This window comes from Anarrhichthys ocellatus, unplaced genomic scaffold (assembly GCF_004355925.1).
Source record: "Anarrhichthys ocellatus isolate YVR2014 unplaced genomic scaffold, GSC_Weel_1.0 scaffold25, whole genome shotgun sequence".
Taxonomy (NCBI): Eukaryota; Metazoa; Chordata; class Actinopteri; order Perciformes; family Anarhichadidae; genus Anarrhichthys; species Anarrhichthys ocellatus.
Genome location: NW_022280055.1, coordinates 625,718 through 646,328, shown reverse-complemented (window position 1 = coordinate 646,328; position 20,611 = coordinate 625,718). Strand labels below are relative to the sequence as shown.

Here is a 20,611-nt window from a genome sequence, read left to right as displayed (position 1 = left end):
CCCCCCCCTTACCCCCTCCTTATACGTCCAACAACACCCCATTCTGCTTTTTCACTCATTCTCCACGAACACTCACTTCCCAGCACACACCCTCCTGTAGCTTTTCCACTGTGTTCATCTCCATATGCAAACAGTCTCCCACCCACCCATGGCCCTCTGATGGTATGATCTTTTCTGCTTAGCTATTTTTTGCCATACCGAGGTCTTGTTCTCCACCGGTGTCAGTTTTTAGTGTCGTCACTCCACACTGCATCAAGGTTTCTAGCTGTTTCTTAGTTGACAGCGACTGTATATTTACTGCATTAGCTGCAAGAGAGATTAATGATTCATTACTGTAGAGGAGTATGTGAAACTGGATTAGGAAGCTTGTGATTCTTGTGGTTTGTCTGTGTGTTTTAAAGAGACTAGCTAGGTAGTGAGATTCTGCTGTAATTGTCCTGCGTTAAATGTGACTAATTTTATTTTAGATGTCTTTTGCAGTTCTTTTTTAGCAAGGCACACCTTGTGCGAAAATGTCCCAGCTGTCGTTAGTTTTCATATGTGCTTTTCAATGTCTGCAAGTTTGATCTGTGTCTTGCTGTAGCTGTATTTAGCTCCCTTAATCCCCACCTTTGTCTTTTTTCTGTCTCTTTTTTTTTCACCATGCCTCTCCCTCTCTCTCCATATGAGGGCTCAGCAGTTGTGGCACAAATTTCCTAGCAACCACAGCTGGTGCCATCATGGAGGTCTATACATGAAAAAAAAATAAGCTTTAAAATGTATCTGAAATGAGATTTTACAAGTTAAAAGAACAGATGGCAGATTTCAAAATCAATATGATTATCATAGATGTATATACTGTACCTGTGACGAGTCTGAAAAGGTTTAAAGTAGAAGATGATTGAGTATTTACAGCTGCAGGATGGTGTATGTGGGATTGTCACATAAACAGTGTGTCGTGTGTTCATGGTAATGAAGACAATGCACAGAGGAATCATCTATATTAGGAATACAGAGGCAAGACTTGTTAGTTGTGTCAATTCATTAAATCAGTGATTTCATGGGATTTGTTGACGATGAGAAAATATCACTTATTGTTTACGAGTGGCCAGATAGTTAACCTTACAATGTTATCGCGGACCAAAATTACACTTATCGTTGGCCAAAAAACACCACAAGAGTGACGCTCTAACAGTTTCTTTTTTTAATTTTTTTTATAAAGTTGTACAATTCAAAATGGTTTCAGCTGTTCATCTTTTCAAGAACTCATAGGGCCTCCAGTATGGCTGCCACAGGGTGCATTATGCCACCTGAAAGCCCACTGCGCTGTCTTTCTTTCTCCTTCTCTTTCTTTCTATCTCAGTTCTCTCCTTGCTGCTCCCTTCTCCTGCTAGGGTTGCTTGTCGTAGTGGATGCCTGTCTGTCTGTTTGTCCCTTCGTCCATCTGTCCGTCTTGTCTGTCTTGTCTGTCTGTCTGTAGTGTTGTGGTTGCCAGGACAGATTCACTGATGCCTGTGATTCGATGCTTTATCTCCACTAGCTCCAGTGTAGGTTGGAGGGGCTTAAAGATGATCGCAGGAGGACCTTCAGCTCTCGAGTAACTATCCCGCCCCCTTACCCCCCTCCTTGCCTTTCCCTCACCCTCCTCCGAGGAGCGCGCAAAACAAACGCCCCGCTCTGTGTCCCTCCCCTCTCTCCCTCCTCGCTTGCCGAGCTATCTCTCTAGCTCTCGCTCACTCTCTTTCTCTTTATGTCTCTCTATCTGCCTGTTGCCGCTGGTCTCTTTCTCGACCTCAATCTGTCTGTCGTTCACTCTCGTCACTCTGTCTCACTATTTCTCTGTCCGGTCTGTTTGGAGTCTCCCTTTCTACGTCTCCCCCGCACACTTTTCTGTCTCTTGTTGTTCACTTTCTCTGTCTGTTTCTCTTTCTCTTCCTCCATCTGTCTGTCCGTCTCTGTTTCTGTCTTTCCGGTTAACATGCTCTGCTTTCAGTAGCTATGTCTGGTGTGCTGGATGTCTGTTAAAGTAGATGCCATCAGGCCGCTAGAGTGGTCTTTATTGTTTTGTTCTTTTCCTCCTGTTTTCCCTCCTTTCTGCTGTGTCTCGGCTCTGTAGTTTAGTGAAGTCTGTCAAGTCCGTGCTTCTTGTTTTTGTTTGTTTCCTTTCCTTCCGGGCTGTGGGACCACGTCATGCTGATCCTCATCCTTCCACCCTCTGTCTCTTTCTGTCTATCCAGCTGTTTTTTTTTTCTATCTCTCTGTCTCGCCATACCTCCTCCTCCACCATCCCACCCACCTTGCCCCGCCTCCCATCTCTCACCCTCTCACCTCGGCTGTTTGGTGCCTAGTGGTGTCACAGTATTAGCCTAGTTATGATGGCAGTGAGGGAGGGGAGGAGGGAGAAAGGGGTGGGTGGGGTAGAGAGACCTTCACCATGGGTGTTTTGGTTCTCCATACACCACACACTGCCCACACCCAACTTGTGTTATTGAGACGCAGCAGTTGCAACAAAGACAATTAGGACTGCCAGAACACAGAAAAAGTGATAGACATAGGACAGACAGAACAACAGACAACCAGGCAACTATGCCAGTCAACACATCTGAATGAAGGTAGATGGACATCTAAATCAAGACCAACAATTAAACAAAAGACACTTAAGTTTAAATATCAGCCCTGATTTTCTACAGACTGTAAAATGTTGGAATCAGATGGCATCAGAATTGATTTTGTCCAGAGTTATGTACTATTTATGTATGTTGGTGTGCAGTACTTGTAAAAAATAATACTTTTATTCTGTGCCAATCTTGTAGCCTGGTAACCTACAACATGTGATTCTCCTTCCCTTATTTAGTCCTTCCCTAAAGCTGAGCTTTCCAAAAGCACGCTCATACTGTGACACAGAATCTCCTTTATGAGGAGTTGTATATAGTTGTTGTTTGCAAGTGCTGTGTAGCATCTTTAACATCAATGCATTGGTGCTATGTTAGTTTTCTATAACCGTTATTCAAACAGCATGATCACCGGGAGGTTGGCAGCTTCTAACAGCATTGGTGAGATGAGAAGGGGACCACTGGCATGTCCATGTCCCACTTCCCGCATTACACTTTAAGTTATGCGCAAACTGTTTAGGTTCCACCAAGAAACTTCTGATCAGATCTGCTGTACATTATTATACAAGAAGATGATCCTAGCTGTGTCCCAATTCCACTCTACATACTAATTTTAAGCAGGTTTTGAGTTTGTAGTGTTGTGTGTTCACTGAGAGACAGTTTCCTGTATTTGTATCAAATATTGGACCCGTTTTTCACAAGCCACACATCTTACGAACATTTTGACATTAAAATAGCATTTTTTTTATAAGACAAGTCCTGCAGAAAATAAATTTTGTTCGAGATCTTTTTCTGTCTCAGCGAGATCCGGCAACTGACTTACGCCTCAGCTAAAAAAAGTTGTAATGCTAAATATGGTGTTAGCTGTGTAAATATCTAATGTTAGCAAAATAAAATATAAATACGCTCTGCAAATATAACCCAGTCTGCTTTCATTCAATCACACAGCACTTACAACACTTTCAAATCCGTTTCATTAGGACTGAAAGTATTCTGCGGAATATAAAAATGTAAAGTTGTGGATGGTAGTGAAACAATTCCAGAAACACCTCAGAGCAACAAAAGGTTTATTCTTGACCTTGCAAATAGTAGCTTGACCATTTCAACTCAGAGATCACTTACTAGCTTTGTCCTTAGGTTCTCTGGAGGAAAGGGGCTATGGTTGACATCCGGACAGCCACTGAGCTTGCATGTCAATAGATCATCTGAGCATCCTCTGATGAAGACTGTATGGAAGTTGAAAGCTCAGGAAAAAGCTAGGTGGCGGACCTTGAGTTGAGTGAAATCTTTGGAGAAACAATTTGCTCTCTTTTTTAGGTGGCATTCCAAAGTCAGTCGGTGAACCTACTGCATCGGTTCCTGTTTGTACAAAACGATAAACTACATTGATTTTTTGTTTATTGTCAAAACAGTATAAAACTGTATGACAGATAGAATATAGTACTGCACTTCACAGTATGTTGAATGGAATTGGGACATTATTTATGGCATGTTTTGATTTTGAAGACCAGGGTTTATGGGAAATGTGATCTTCATTTGATCTCACGTGAGATAGAGGATACTTATTGTCTCCGCCATGGTTTTCCTTTTGTTGTACTGTTGCAACTAATTTGGCACAAACACATTACTTGTAAACAATAGCGGCACCACTTTTAATTTAGTTTGTTTTCCATTCACTTACCGTTAACAACAGTTAGCTGTGTAGTCGCAAGATGCTTCTGGGAAGCTCAGCTCAGTTTTAACCCACTCTGCTCTCCTCCCCACCTTGCCATAGATTACAGGTAGTAAAGCGCTGGTGCAGCTATCTATCATGCTGCATCAGCACTCTCCAGGGAAACCTTACCGTCCTGCGCCACATCTGAACAGCCACTATCTAAACTCGACACTACATTTTCACTACATTTGATGTTACACCGTAGCACAGTTAATACATCTGTTATGACCTTGTGATGAAATATTGTCACTCTGTATGTTGTTGCCCTTGTCCATTTATTCCTTTTTAGTGCTTCAATCTAGTAGTGATGTGTTGTGTCAGTGCGTTTATCAGTGTGAATATCACCTGTGATGTGATGATGTAGTGTACAGTAAGTGATGATAATGCTAATGCAGGAGATGTAGCCATCTCCCAACAGCAGGACAAAGTGCACAGTGTAGTGTGACACGGCTCTTGCCAATGCTTCTGACTGTTGTTTAAGCAGCTTCTCATCTTAAGCATGTCAAAAGAGCAGCCTGGTTTATCTCAAATTACCACCACCTCTGCTCTCTCTCTCTCTCTCTCTCTCTCTCTCTCTCTCTCTCTCTTTCCTTTTGTCCTACGTCTTTGTCCCAATCGCCCTCTCCATCTTTAGGTGCAGTCACGATGCAGCAGCAAAGAAAATATCCTAAGATCAAGTAAGTACCAAGTTTCCAATTCAAAAGCACCCTCTTTTTCCTGTGTGTCATGTCGGTATGTGCTCTGAAATGCGCATAAATAGATATTGAATGCACATGTGATGTGACAGTGCGAGGACGGTTTGTGTGTTTACTGTGTGTGGCTGCTGTCACGCACGCTGGTGTGTGTGTGTGTGTGCGTGATGTTTTGCCAGAGGTTGTTAAGCCTCATGTTAAGCATCAGAATATGCTGTGGAAGCGTAAGTGTATGTTTAAAGGAGAGAAATTGGGTCAAGGGAAATCAAAGCACAGAGCCTGTTCCTCGCTGTGAGGCAGAGGGAGAGCAAGGCAGAGAGAGATAAAGAGAGAAGGGGAGAGAGAGAGCAGATTACATATTAGTTACACCTTGTTTTCTTCCTTTTACCTTTTGAATTATTAGAGAGATATTATTAGACCAACATGGCTGCTATCGAGCACTTCTGTCATCCAGCTGGGTTCCACAGCTCCGCAAACAAACAGGACTATTTCCTGCCAATCCCCCCCCCCCCCCCCCCCCCCCTCATGGTGTTTAAATTGTGTTATTGCACACATGCACTAAAAACATAAATTAATCCCATTATCTTGGTGACAGGGATGTGGAAACACATTAGATTACACGTGTTTATTTATTTGATTGTATGTTTTGCATGTGTGCGTTATCATGTCTTGGGTTTTGGAATTCAACCGCTATTGCTACAGCTGCAAAACCAGTGCGCTAAGATCAGTTTGAATTTCTTTTTTTGGAGTTTTTTTTCTGTGGCTCTCGGCCCAAAAAGAACCTTTTTAAAATACAGTTTTTGTCTCCAGAGATAGTTGAGTGGTTCAGTTCCCTGACTTTGGAGCCACATAGATGCCTCCACTGTCTTGGGATTGTGTCCCAATAGAGTTCTCTCCTCTCTCCCTACCCTCTATCTACTCTCAACTTTCAAACTGTCTAAGTTAAGAATTAAAATGCTAAAAAGGGGTGAGCGGACTCAAGATTTTCTGATTCAGGCTGGGCTTGGCATAAATTTCTAAGCTTTGGTCTAGAGCTATATGTCTGAAACTGTCACTGTTGTCGAATGAACGCACTATATCTACTTTATGTGTCAATGTATGTTCCTAAACGACCTCTGCAATAGAACAACATATCTCGTGTCCGTAACAAGTTTGCTAGTTTTTGCCTAAAAAATCGGACACTGCAATTCTTTAACATAATAGCAGATACAGGACACTAAACATGTCAGTATTTGCTAACATGATGAGGTGTCTGGCGTCTCAATTCAGTGCTCACAATAAAGTAAACAATTTCATATATTGGCTGGAACTAACTCGTTGTAGATATTTTTCGATGTTATATCTGTTGGCCAATAGGTAACAGCAAATTGCAGTACAGAAAAGGCAAAGATATTTTTGAGATAATTTGTTGGCAATCTTGGTCAAAAGGTTTAAAAAACTATTTCACATGATCTATATTTTTAAAAAGAAATGTATGATGAGTTCTATACTGTTCCTCTTTTGTGATATAGTTTGATTTTGTGACAACCATTTCATGATAGTGTTTGTAATGTTCCTTATCTTCCCAGGTCACAGCGCAGTGGACATCACCAAGGTGGCCCGGAGGCACCGCATGTCCCCCTTCCCCCTCACCTCCATGGACAAGGCCTTCATCACTGTGCTGGAGATGACCGCCGTCCTGGGCACTGAGATCATCAACTACAGAGGTGAGGAGGACAGGAACCCTGCAGATCTAGCAAATCTTCTTCACACCCACTTAAATGTCCTCAATGTGTTCATCCTGCCCCTTGACATCTTCAGTTCACCTTCTCATTATGTCTACTGGCACCTTTCAGATTGCAGTGCACGTGCTGGCTAAGTACACATGACAGCATCGAAACACTCTCTGCCTGAATCAGCAGTCTGTGTCACTCACACAATGCACTCACACACACATGTACTTCATGGCTACAAGGGCACATAACATACAAACCTTTCCTAACGAGCCATGTGTCGTTTACATTTATTGCTCCCTTAGATAGAAAAGACTATTTTCAAGTTATTGATTAGAGTGATAATTACTTTTAAGCTGCTATAATCAACATGTATTAATATTCACATAAACAGTATAAATGTAAAGGGTCACACCTAGTGACCACAGGGAAATTATCCCCTGACTGCAGTTTCCCTCAGATTTTAGGAGCATTCTAGCATCTTTCAGCTCATTGTTTTGGTAACTGTACTGTTTTGGTTACCTGTCATCAGGTTTAAAGTGAAATGGAAAATAATTACGATACTTATGTTTCATTTTTAGTCACATGGTTACGTTGCAGGTTACGTTTTTTTAAGGTTTTAAAAATTAACAATGTCACATGGTTTATTTATTTGTCATTTTACAACACAGGGTTGCACAGTGTACTGTACCTTGTAGCCCCTTCACTACACACACATAAAACATGTATACCAATACTTAAATTGGAAGAGAATAATATAAAACAATTTATAAAGTTACTTTTGGATAAATTCAACTTGATACAATAACATTTGATGTGCTGAATGCATCTTTGTAGTTGTATTTTGTTGAATTTGCATGTCTAAACAGACAGACACGATACAAACATAGAGAGAGAAGTTAGTTTAGCACCCGTGGGTCTTGTAAGCCTTCTGGCAGAGTGGCCTATGCGCCTGCGGAGGGTGACACAGAGCCAGGCTGACGGCCAGAGGGGGAAACACACTCTTTAATTCATCTCTGAAAATGGGGTAGAGAGGATTGGGGGCAATAACACCCTGCAGCGCACATGACGTTGAGATGAATGATGGTGGAAGGAACAACACTTTTCCCAAGTGTAAAGTGATGTTTCATGTTCTTTGGGAGGGAAGGGAATTTCAGGATTTGCAGGAGCACAGCTGGGAGGAAGACAGCGGGGTAAGGAGGTGAGGAAGATGGGATATGAGAGATGAAATATTTAGAGAGAAAACAGCTGGAGCAGATCCCCTGCTGGATTTAGAGGGGTCTGCACGTGGGTGGGTGAAGTGTGCACTGTGTCATGGTTTGTTGATTGGTGCATATCATCGAGTGTGGAATTATAAGGATCTATCTCTTATGTTATCATCATAATGGTGTAATGCACAAAATAATCTGCATTGAATGTCACACTTTCGTTACTGTTGTATTTTTGAGAAAGTTTTGTTTGGTAAGAAAGTTAAAGAATAATAAGTTCTTGACAGTATAATATCTCAAATCTGTATTTCCATTAGATAAAACGTTTAAAGGAATAGTTTAATATTCTGTGAAATACACTTTAATGTTATTGCTGAGAGTTGGATAAGAAGATTGATATCACTCTGGTGTCTGTACACTACATGTAAAGCTAACACCATCAGCAGGGTAGCTTAGCTTAGCTCAAAGACTAGAAACAGGAAATAAGCATTATTCCCAAAATGTCAAAATATTCCTTTAATTCCCATCAATCTGTGAGCAAGAATATGTTGTGTGTATATATATATATATATATATATATATATATATATATATATACTGTACATGGAAGTATGTGCACAGATGTTTACATTCCATCTGCACCTTAGTTTATTTCTTAATACATACTTATTCCCGTATTTATTTAGTACTTGTATAGAGAACAAATACAACTCAGCAAATGTCTAATAAACAGAAGTGCAATATCTTACTGTTTTCACTGCACTTATATTTATACTATATATTTTATTCTTTTTCATTTGTATTACAGTTGTATAGTATGTGCACGGTCAGGATTGCTCTCTAATTTCGTTGTACTTTGTGCAATGACAATAAAGGAATTCTATATATGTAGACAGGTACTGTATGTTTAGCATGAGTATATAGGCGCACATATGTTTACATCACTACTGTCTTCTAAAATGTCAGATCGTTTCTAGAGAGACAAGTGATGTCACAATGCCCCTTGATTTAATTATCATAATTTAACCCTTTTTAAAACCTGTGCTTGCTGGCAGTGATGTTTTCGCAAAGCATCTGATCAAACACATATTTCAGCTTCGGCAACAAGACATCACCTTTTGTTCTATTTTCATTCACAACTCCCCTTCAACACATGGTTTTAACAAGCTGTTTGAATAGCAGCTTGGATGCAGTAGCAAAATACATCAACATCTCGGATGAAATGCTGTCGACTCAAGAAAGATGTAAGGATTGGACGCGTCCAATAGGCACGTGTGTCTTCTTCGACGGCCGAGATGCATTATTTACAGCGGCTCGTTATGACTGCCGTAAGCTGATGTGTGTATGCGTGTGTGTGTGGGTGTACTTGCATATTTTTTCCCCTTCAACACATTGATATCAAAGCTTAGATCTTCATATTAACGCCCACATAATCATAGCATAAAGGCTCTAACAAATGCTATATATAGCCACACAGCAGCTTATGGTATTTTTAGTGCCAGGATTTTTCTCCTCCACCCACTCTGCCTCTGTCTGTTTCTGTCTTTCTTTCCTTCCCTCGCTCTCTCTGAGCTATTGTGTGTGTGTGTGCAGAGTCTATGTTCTTCCCACAAGGATGTTTCCTGAGTGTTTTTAAGTTGTCTGGCTGGTTAAGAAATGTGAATAGCAACACTTGCAAGCTCCCACTTGTTGTTCGGGAATCAGTAAAGCTGAAAAAGAATAAGAGAGTGTGTGTGTCCGTGTGTGCTGGTCAGGTAGTGAGTCATGCAGAGAGATCCTGATGCGCGGTGTCACACTCTGTCTTTCTTTAAAAACACACACATATATACACACACACCTCCGGCGCATATGCCTCTCTGTATCTTCATCTGAATCAGATGCACTTTCTCCCTCACCCTCTCTGCCTCTGTCTCTCTTTCCCTCTCCAGCTGTCGCTCTCTCCCTCCGCCACCCTTCGCCCAGCTTCTCCTCCTCTCCTCATACCCATGTTCTTCCTCTTCTTCCACAGATGGGATGGGTCGAGTCCTGGCTCAGGACGTTTATGCCAAAGACAACCTGCCACCCTTCCCTGCCTCTGTCAAGGATGGTTATGCTGTGAGAGGTAAGCATTGTACATTATGGCAGGTGAATTGAAAACAAAGTCCTGTAGCTGTTTTTTCATTAGATAGAAAATGTGAAACAACTGTTTAAACATTCAAAGTAATATTTAGGCCTCAAAAATATGTCATTGTAAAAGGAATGAGCAGGCCAGTCCAGGTTTGCCAGAGAAGCTGCCAGTGATGTCCAATTTCACTTTAGTAATTATCACCATAAACTAATTTATACTTTTTATGTACACACATATATGCAGTATTAGGTGCAGCTGAGTTTTTGCTCATTAGGTACAATGAGGCCCTAAAACTAGAAATAGAAAAATGTTTTTTTTTCTTTCTGAAGGACTTTTTATTGTGTTTTTATCTTGAGGAACATTTATGAACACAGTTGCACCAGCTGTTTGTTCAGAGTTCAGCCTTAGCCTTACTATAAAGTAAGGGTTTACTAAGTGAAGACTTGCACATCACTGAATACAAATGGGTTCTATATCTAACATAGAGATTAGTTGCCAGGTTGTCTGTTGCTCAACTAGCTAACTGGCAGAATGAATGTTAGCTTGTTATATCAACCATTTGACGAAAGACTTAAAGAGGTAATATGGAATATGGTTCACATTTCTGACCTGACACTTGATCAAAATTCTGTTTGGTAGTGACACAAACATTTTATAAAAATAATACAATATACCTTAAATGACAGCATTTTATGCCAATAACGTATCCTAATCATATAGTCATGCATTAGCACATAGACAGGAAGGACATTACACATAAACTTGGTGATAGATTCATGAATCACCCAATCCAGTTTACCATCTCTTGTTTTTTCTTCAGAGTAAGTTGCAGAACATAGACAAAGCTGGAGAACTAACCAGGCCAGTGTGTCTTTCCTCCTGTACAAATGACCTGATTGTCCTAGTTTGAGATGAACAGGACACTGCGGCAGTGGAGAACTGCCTCAGTAGCTTCTTCTGCCAATGTGAACTGAGGAGAGATTGAGTCTTTGCATTGTGGGACATGGAGGGGGCTTTCCTCCATATCTGCCAGGTGGCGACAAGTTACAAGAGACATGGGGTTTACCTCTGCTCAGAGAGATTGGTATCATTCCTATGGCTGCACGAACTCCTTAGAGCAGTTTTCAGGTGAAATCCAGGTAACGTTATGTTGCCTTGTTTTGGTTAAAGAAATCAGTGGCAGGGCGCCCTTGTAAAGCGTTGAGGACCCTGTTAACCTGGAGAGCAGTGTGGCAGCTTGCTGGCTCCAGGCAGCTCAAAAACTCTTGCATGTGACATCTGCTGTTAGCTCCTGCTGATGGAGTAGGAGGAGCAGAACACCACAGGTCTCTCTGGATTTGATGTGCCTGTCCTGAGGGCCTGGCGTCTGCCGAGGCGTTCATGTGCAGATTTGAGAGATTTTAGTGCCTAGACTGTGGGTGTGGAAGCAGCCAATAACCTATTGCTTTCTCCAGAGCCAGTGCGTAACAACAAATGCTTGTCATCCAGTGTTATTTGTTTATGTAGAGAAAAGGAAGTGGGGACGCATTTAATCCTTTTATTAAGATATGTTAAACCATGAAATTTAAGTCACAAAGTCTTTCACTCACCAAGGACACTTTGCAATGTCAAAGGGTGTTTTAAAGTTTGAATTGGGTTTTTATTTATCTTGTGATGAGCTTCCTTCTTGGTCCTGTGTGTTTGTAAAAGAGCAGATATAAGGAGCACATATTCTATTTTCCCATTGGCTGAAACAATACTGAAAGGGATGGTCTCTCCACACCTCAGAGTGGAGGGCATTATTTGGAAAAAGTGCATATGAGGAAGGTTTGACTGTAATTAAATCTGTGAGCCCTGCAAGCATTAATAATACTGTGTATGTCTGTTTTTAGATGTTTAATCAAAGAACAATGTCTTCCTTCTCTGCTCATTTGTTCAATCTGTAGCCCACTGAAATAAAATGACTCAACTAAATGACACACTCCTACACACACACACACTTTCAGCTGCACACATGTGTAATGCTATTAAATCTTTCTTTTATTTTAGCGGCTGACGGCCCAGGCGACCGCTTCATCATTGGAGAGTCCCAAGCTGGAGAGCAGGTTCGCGCCCACATTGACACTTTAGACACACATGCTTTTTTAGCTAACAAAAAGACCCTCACACACACACACACACACACACACACACACACACTAACGCAGTCACTGTCACGCAAACACCCACTCAACCTGTGTATGAAAATAAAGTGCTTTACTTTTGTCCTTCACCTCACGCCTTGACCAGCTGTAATTGCTCACCAGTGTGTTCCCTTAGCAGGTGATGAAAAGCCCTTCGCCTCCAAGCAGGGCTAGAGAATCAGAGTGCTGCCAAACTGTAAAACAGATTAGACCTCTGAGACAAGAGTAGGCTGCAGACATTTATTGACTAACTCAACCTCTCATCTTGAACAAAATAAGCACACATGGAAACACATATTCTGTACATGCTTTTACTTTGTCTTCAGTTTGTGAGATGCTTTTTGGGAAACTTCGGGGAAGACTCTGAGTTACGTCAGTGGAATGCAATCTATCGTTTCACTTCATTTTATTTTACTTTAGGCCCCAGGGTGAAAAGAGCCATCGCATTAAAAAGGCATTGCGTATTTTTTTAAAACTTTGATAGGACAAAATATATGACTGAAGTTAAAGGTTAAACTCTGTCTGTGTCTCCGTGCAGCCCACCCACACAGTGATGCCTGGCCAGGTGATGAGGGTGACGACGGGTGCCCCTATTCCATGCGGGGCTGACGCTGTAGTCCAGGTGGAAGACACCGAGCTGCTCCGCGAGTCTGAAGACGTAAGCCTACCTTCTGGTCTTTTACCCGATGAAGATGCAGAAAGTTGTCAGAGTCAGGGCTGTGCTCAACTCAACTCAACCATAATTTAGTTTTGACTCACATTTACCTTTATAAAGGGATTAGTCCATGCCAACACCATAGCAAATGAACACAGATTCTGATTGTTTGAAAGAGTAAGTTGAGCCCAGAGATGAGCGGCATACACAATGCATTTTGGTCTAGTATAGACCAATGAAATCTGAATCTGTTCCATTTGATGCATCTGACAGCTGGTTTATCTTTTAGGGCACAGAGGAGCTGGAGGTACGAATCCTAGTACAGGCTCGCCCGGGGCAGGACATCAGGTTAGTGTGTTATGTGTTGGTTGCTATTAAGAAGCCAAAACCAGAAACACAATTTTATTGATCAAATACTGAAGATCTGGTAGAGGATGTCACCCACCCACCTTTTTGTTTGTTAGCCCACCTCTTTAAGCAGTAACAAACTGATCAAGGTTTCAGTGTGAAAAGGGTATTTTAAATGAAAGCTGAAGAGACTGAAAGAATTATTGAAAGTACAGTTGGTTTATTTGGTTATGCTGCTGGATCCGTCATTCTTGATATTTTATTTACCTCATTGCTGGTTATGGCAGTTCTTGTGTAAAATACACTAAGTGTCTCTACCATTGTTTGGTTCCCAATATAACTTTGCACCTTAGACAGCAGGATATATACTAATTTGAATTGCAAAGTGCATGTTTCAGAATTCTTGACTTTTCTCTTTCTCGTCCTCTGAACTATCGTCTTTGCTGTCCTGCCCTAGGCCCATCGGTCATGACATTAAGCGTGGGGAGTGTGTGCTTGCAAAGGGCACCCACATGGGCCCGTCTGAGATTGGTCTCCTGGCCACTGTGGGAGTCACAGAGGTGGAAGTTCAGAAATTCCCCGTGGTGGCCGTCATGTCGACAGGAAACGAGGTAAGGGATTAAGAAAAACTTGCATGTCAACATTTTTATTTCATTTGGGAAATGATACTCCTCGTGCACTCAACCCACACTGTATCTGTATTTGTAAGGTTCGGCCTCAGCTGCTAAAGGTAACGACAACGTGCCGTCTTCTCTGACAGCGTACCTCGTTCATATTTATGCACAATCAACATTGTTTGCTTTGACTGCGGACACCAGAACAACATTCAGAGCTGAATGCGCACTCAGCCGTTTCATGTGTGCTTTCAGTTGTGAAGACTGTGTTTATCTGTGACCAGGTGGTTTCTCTTAAACGCTGGGATCATATTTGTGCATTTTCTGTGTGACTGATGTGCTGTTTAAATTTCATGGGGTGTGTAACCTTCATGGAGATCCTCAGCAGACTCTAGATACCCATAACACCTTGTTCTCGGTGCTATGCAGATATATCTGAATCGTGTAAATCAGCCGAGAGTAACCTACCCCATGGCCACATTCAAAATCTATTAAGTGGTATATTGTCCTCATCTCCCCTCTTTGAGCTAGACTGATGAAATAAAGGATTTGTCTTCTCATTTTTACACACTGTTAATTTGACCATCTAGATTTTGAGTACATTCTCTGTACTAATGCTGCAGATGAAGAAAAATAGGAATATCTGTGCAGAGCTGGCTTTTACAACTGAAAGTATGCAGTATGTCTGCCCATAAACCCACTGTGAACCTGCTGAATTAGATGCATGTTCATTTGTGGTGTTGCTTTCCTTTTTATAATTGCAGTAATTAGCAGTGCTTGTTGACGTTTCCTCAGAAACAGAAAGTTCCAATTTGTAGTTCTTCATTATCAAAAGAAGGGAGGTCAAAATTTATGAATGTAAATAGAAGACGAACATAATGCCAATACCCATTGAACCAGTTAAATAATTGACTTGGCAAGTTGTTCTTAGTTTTGTCTGAAAGTAGGGCTGCAAATGATGATTATTTTTCATTTTTCATTCATCCATATTTATCTTATGATTTTTTTTTTCAATTAATCGATTAGTCATTTATTCTATAACATGTTACAAAATAATGAAACATGCGCATCACAGGTTCCCAGGGCCCAAGTTGATGTCTTCAAATTGCTTGTTTTATCTTACCAACGGTTCAAAATCCATTCAAAACGGCAGAACCAGAGTTTGAATGGCATTTATTGCTAGATAAATAATTTGAATAATGAATTGATTCTCAAAATGTATGGCAGTTCATTTTCTGTTAATCGACTAATCGATTAATCATTTCAGCGCTATCTAAAAGCACATGCGTCAGGCAGTGTCTTCTTTACCTCTTAGTCACTGTAAAATATTGTGTATTTTGGAAATTAAATTTCTGGCAATCAGTGTATTGTCCTATTTTTCACAACCAACCCATTTGATACCAAGAGCAGGCTAAGCATAGTAATAATATGAGAGTAATCAAAAGATGATTGCCTCCAACCTCCCTGTCGAGCTGAATAATTAGTTTTATACCCACCAGACTTACTGCCACCCAAAGATATGCTCAGAATATTTTCTGAACAATGTTAAAGGCAGATATTTTCCTTACACCAAGTTGAAAAAGTACAGCTATTGAATGATTAAGAAGTGTTTCTGATCACTTCTCCCTGTGTGTCGTGGTAGCTGCTGAACCCAGAAGACGACCTCCATCCTGGGAAGATCAGGGACAGCAATCGCTCCACCCTGCTGGCCACCATCCAGGAGCATGGCTACCCCACCATCAATCTGGGCATCGTGGGAGACAAGTAAGCCATCATGTTGATAATGCATTTGTCACACCTCCAATGCTAGAAAACCACAGTTTAACCCCTCGACTAGACCCCAAGCAATTCAGAAGAATTTTTCCCTCACACGAAGATAAGCTTTCATTTTAATCTATCCAGCTGTGTGCATCGGCTCCGTGCAGCTAACCTGCAGTTCACTGTGTAACGCTTCACGTTGACTGTTCAACGCTTCCTCTGAACAGAAATAGTCAGTCCTGCTGTGTGTTTAGTTCCATTAGCTGTTAGCTCTGTTGGCCATACACACAGCACTGCTAACACCAGCTGCTAACAGCTAACCAGGTCTCCTCCTACCGACATGAGAAGACGTACGCCGTTGTAGTCAGCGCTTTGTTCAGTTTGTCATTTTCAAAGTGCTACATTAAACTCAACAGAAACTAAATAAAACTCACCAAAACCGTCTTGTTCCAAAAAGCATCAACTCTGGCTTGGTCAAAATAAACACTTAATTCACTGAGTTACATTTTTAAAAAAGTGCTGTACACGCAGTTTCCCCCTTCTGTACCTTTCTCCCCCCCTGAGCAGCTGCTGAGCGGCCAGTTGAGAGTAGTGAGGAGTCAGCAGTCAATCACGGCATTAAAAATATGTTATCAAAAAGTTTGAATCACTGCGACCACAAGAGGTCCCTGAGCATACAGTCGTAAATAAGAACAAAAAATATTCAGCTGATGGGTCCAACAGTATGCGAGATGAGCAGTGGACAGACACAGAGATGTACACACACTCACACACATGCAAATGACCAGTTACATAAGCTCCTGACAGAGTTAATAATAATGTTCATCATCTTCCTATACTACCTCCAAAACTAACTCTCTATTATCCTTTTCCCTCCATTATTTCCTCTTCTGTGAGTTGGTGGTTAACACGTGTGTGTGCGTGTGTGTGTGTGTGTGTGTGTGTGTGTGTGTGTGTGTGTGTTTCTCTGTGCCCCACAGCCCCGATGACCTTCTCAACGCTCTGAATGAAGGCATCAGCCGAGCTGATGTCATCATCACCTCAGGAGGAGTGTCCATGGGAGAGAAGGTATCATTGCGGAACATAAAGCGCACACATCCAATCATGGCATTGTGTTTTACTGACACCTTGTGGTGGACGGGGGGAACGACCATCTTTATTTGAGAGTAAATGATGATAAAAGCACCAAAACTCAGATACTTATAACTTCTTACTTATTTGATTGTTTGGTTTTTATTTTATTTTATATTCTAGGTGATCTCCAGTAGCTACCCACACAAATGCAAAAGTATTTTAAAACTTTACTATTTGGTGAAGGTCGGATTTTTTAATGTATTGCTCTTTTGTGTTTTTTTAATGTTTTTTTAATTTCAATGTATTTTTTAGGACTACCTTAAGCAGGTGCTGGATATTGATCTTCATGCTCAGATCCATTTTGGTCGTGTTTTCATGAAACCAGGGTAAGAAAATGACTTTGTTCTCATACAACTTTTCACACTTTAGCTATCAAGTGCTCAGCAGACATTTTAAATAGATTAAATACCAGATGTACATTTACAGCGGTGTTGCATAAAACGGCAAAATGTACTAAAATGTTGTTTTTTCTTTTTTTAGTCTCCCAACAACATTTGCCACCTTGGACATGGACGGTGCTCGCAAACTAATCTTTGCCCTCCCAGGTAGTGTGTGAAGTTGAGAGAAAGAGTGATTCACTCCGCTGTTTCCGAGGAGGTGTTTCTCATATATTTCTCTCTCTTTTCTCTTTTCGCTGTCCTCTCTCTGTCCGTCCGTCCGTCCGTCCTAGGAAACCCCGTGTCCGCTGTGGTCACCTGTAATCTTTTTGTCATCCCTGCCTTGAGGAAGATGCAGGGCATTTTGGACCCTAGGCCCACCATCATCAAAGCGAGGGTAGGATGCACAGGGCAACCAGGAAAGCCTGACTCTCTGGCCAAGACACACAAAGTCAAAGTTCATCATCTGTTGAGGCCCTGGTGGTTACAAGAAGTGTTTTTTTTTTTTCTGTTTAATGACCAGACACAAGGTCTCCGCTGAGGTCAAAAAAGGTAGAAAGACCAGTCTCTGTATGCAAAAAGATCCTTTCTCTTCCCATATGTGAACATTTGAGTGTAGATGCAACAGAGAAGACACATTACAATTGCACTTAAGTTCCAGGGTGTATCGTTGCAGTCCATTGCATCTTAACTCATGACTTAATACTATTTTATTCATCCGTTTGATACATATTTATGACCATTAAGTTCTGCTTTGACTTGGCAGAGGAAGCAATCACGGGCCGACACTGACCTGAAGGCCTGCTCCCTGGGCATGAATATTCATAATTGTAGAGCAAGAAAAATCGTAATGATATCAACAGCCGCAGATTGTGCCTCCAACTAGCATCATCAAGTGAGAGGTCTGGTCGCTTGCCAGCATGGGTGCTATCCAGAGAGCTATGTTACATAACGTGCTGTTATAGAGCAGTTAGAAATCAACTTGAATGCATTACTGCCACTTAGTGGTGGGACCGATGGCCTGGAAGCACAGGTGTAGCCGGATAATGACCCTCAGCAGATGGCATCAGACTCAGGTCAAACTGGAAAAGACGTTGAGTATGGTTTAAAAATGCAAAAAAAAAGGTGTTTGACAGAATGTGGGTGGGCAGATAGCCTTTTACCCATGTTAATTATATTTAGTCGATAGTCCAGATCCGGGATTTTTTCCATTTTTTTAGCCACAGTTACTGTGCTGCATTCAAGTGCTGGAATAAAAAGTTAGATATCAAGGACTTCTCTAATTCTGGCAGAAAATCAAACCTTTACCACATGCTAAACAAACATGTAATGCGTCTAAAAGCTTTGTGGGAATTTTTTGGCACACATTCACCCACTTCCAAGGTGCAGGGAAGAGGCCTGTCATGTGGGTCATGAGTCCAAAGACAGTCTGCAATCCATCATGAAACCTACTGTTACTTTAGTCTTTGTTGCTGCCATAATAGTGAGGTTTGCAACATCCGACAATACAATGAGTTCCAGGGTTCTCAGAAATAATCTGCCAATTTAGTATTATGTTTCTGCACTATATGAAATTACTCTCTACAGTAAATCATTATGAATTACAGACAAATACCCACGGTGATGAAGAAAACTTGTTGACATACATCATTATAATTTACGTTGTATGTTATTTCTCTAGTTGTCTTGTGATGTGAAGCTAGACCCTCGCCCTGAATACCACCGCTGCATTCTGACATGGCATCACCAGGAGCCTCTGCCGTGGGCACAGAGCACAGGTACCAGCACCAAAGCCGGTACAGTACTGTGAAGGATTCTGTCTGACAGCCACACATCTCAATCAGACTCTCATTTGTTCACTGGTTGACAGCACCATTTATTTAATTTACCGTTCCTTGTCTAGCAAGGAATCCAAGGATTAAAAAACAAAACAGATTTATGGAATCATTTTTAGGCATGCAGTTTTTCACAATTATGAGTTCATAAAATACTCAAAATAAACATACTAACTCACTGAATTGCAATTACTTCATATAATCATGTCCCTCACATTTTTTCTATGCAAATATTTTGGTTCATTTTTGGGATATTTTAAAGTTGATATCCGCCAGAAAAGAAAACGCCCATCTGTTAGAGAGGGCACCATGTGGACCAGGAGGGAGTCTTTTGCTGCATGTTGTCTCCTCTCTCTCCTTTCCAGACTATCTCTCTCCTCACTATCTAATAAAGGCAAAATAGCCCCCAAAAAAAATCTTGTGCACTCAGTGCATAGTGGCAGTTGTAACCTCAGTAGATCTTCATAAGGGTAGATTGATTACATCTGTTACTCTATACACACTGTTACACACTGGAAGTATACATTATTCCACACCACAACCACCTTAGGTTCACTGATTAGAGCAACTGGCCACTGTAGTATTTTAATATTAGCCAGTTTGACAATGAAAAATATGATAACAAACGGCAAACTTAAGAGAATGTGTTAACCATTGTAATAAATGACGGTATGAAACTGTAAAATGCAAACTCCCAATTTCCTTCATGGGTTGAATTCTTATACAAAATATGTTGTCCTCTCTGCTGCAGGGAACCAGGTGAGCAGCAGGCTGATGAGCATGCGCAGTGCTAACGGGCTCCTGATGCTACCTCCGAAAACAGAGCAATACGTGGAGCTGCACAAGGGCGAGGTGGTTGACGTCATGGTCATCGGCCGGCTATGATGTCATCACGGGGGGACGGAGCGTCGGCGTCATATAGCGAGGGTTGGAATGGGTGGTTCACGGTGCATGTCCACATATCATTGACTATTCTGTAATATGCAACGGCACAGCTAGTTTTTATTGATTTGGATAACGTTGAGGTATAGTCAACATCTTGATCACAACCTAGATACATATGAAAAAAATTAATTTAAAAAGATTATAGTATTTCAAACAAAGAAAATATAACTTTTAATGAAAAAAATCTAATTATAAAAAGAGATTTATTCTGTAATATATTATTATGATTATTCTTATTATTATTATCATTATTCTTCTTATTATCATTATTATATTAAGGCAACTTCGTTCCTTTCATTGCAATTGCTTTGTGTGTTCAATGCTAGACCTTATCTATAGCAGTAGCATTTTAATAGACAGCTGTAGGTGCCTGCCAGGACAAAAAAAGAAAATTATTATTTTCTCATCTTTAGTGTAAAAAAATAATCAGTTTTTTGAAAATGAAGAAAACATTGAGGAAGACTCCAGATTTCCCATGGTGCTCAGCTAAAAGGAAGAGGGGGCACATCAAGACCACTTCCTCTTTTGAGCGCCCATCAAGGTGACACTTCTGTTTTTCTCTCATTAGTATGCATCATAATGGCTTCACAAAGAGCTTTGCTTGTTGTTTATCTTGTGAGTCTTGTTTATGTGCGCAGTGCCAAATGCCTGGGCAGGGAAGAGGTGATGTTGAGATGGGGAGGTGGGGGGGCACAACCCAGTCTGCCCAGACCCTGAAGCTTCCTTATATTCACGGTGACCGGGTGTAAACTTTGCCCC

The 20,611-nt window shown here is 41.1% G+C and overlaps 1 protein-coding gene across 14 annotated transcripts in view; it reads left to right on the top strand.

Annotated features, from left to right (window-relative positions):
• The window catches only part of gphnb (gephyrin b), an 81,927-nt gene extending 61,881 nt beyond the window's left edge, over positions 1 to 20,046 (top strand). For 5 of the 14 annotated variants that reach the window (XM_031861779.1, XM_031861787.1, XM_031861784.1 and 2 more), the window contains 15 exons: positions 1,520 to 1,576; positions 4,940 to 4,982; positions 6,566 to 6,703; positions 9,926 to 10,018; positions 12,053 to 12,108; positions 12,725 to 12,844; positions 13,131 to 13,189; positions 13,647 to 13,800; positions 15,446 to 15,567; positions 16,542 to 16,629; positions 16,948 to 17,021; positions 17,176 to 17,243; positions 17,366 to 17,469; positions 18,754 to 18,868; positions 19,659 to 20,046. In XM_031861779.1, coding sequence (XP_031717639.1) covers positions 1,520 to 1,576; positions 4,940 to 4,982; positions 6,566 to 6,703; positions 9,926 to 10,018; positions 12,053 to 12,108; positions 12,725 to 12,844; positions 13,131 to 13,189; positions 13,647 to 13,800; positions 15,446 to 15,567; positions 16,542 to 16,629; positions 16,948 to 17,021; positions 17,176 to 17,243; positions 17,366 to 17,469; positions 18,754 to 18,868; positions 19,659 to 19,792 — 1,425 coding nt within the window. In that variant the 3' untranslated portion in view covers positions 19,793 to 20,046. The remainder of the gene's footprint in view (positions 1 to 1,519; positions 1,577 to 4,939; positions 4,983 to 6,565; positions 6,704 to 9,925; positions 10,019 to 12,052; positions 12,109 to 12,724; positions 12,845 to 13,130; positions 13,190 to 13,646; positions 13,801 to 15,445; positions 15,568 to 16,541; positions 16,630 to 16,947; positions 17,022 to 17,175; positions 17,244 to 17,365; positions 17,470 to 18,753; positions 18,869 to 19,658) is intronic. The other 9 variants (XM_031861783.1, XM_031861780.1, XM_031861781.1 and 6 more) reach the window with 5 other exon arrangements.
• Positions 20,047 to 20,611: the final 565 nt, after the last annotated feature.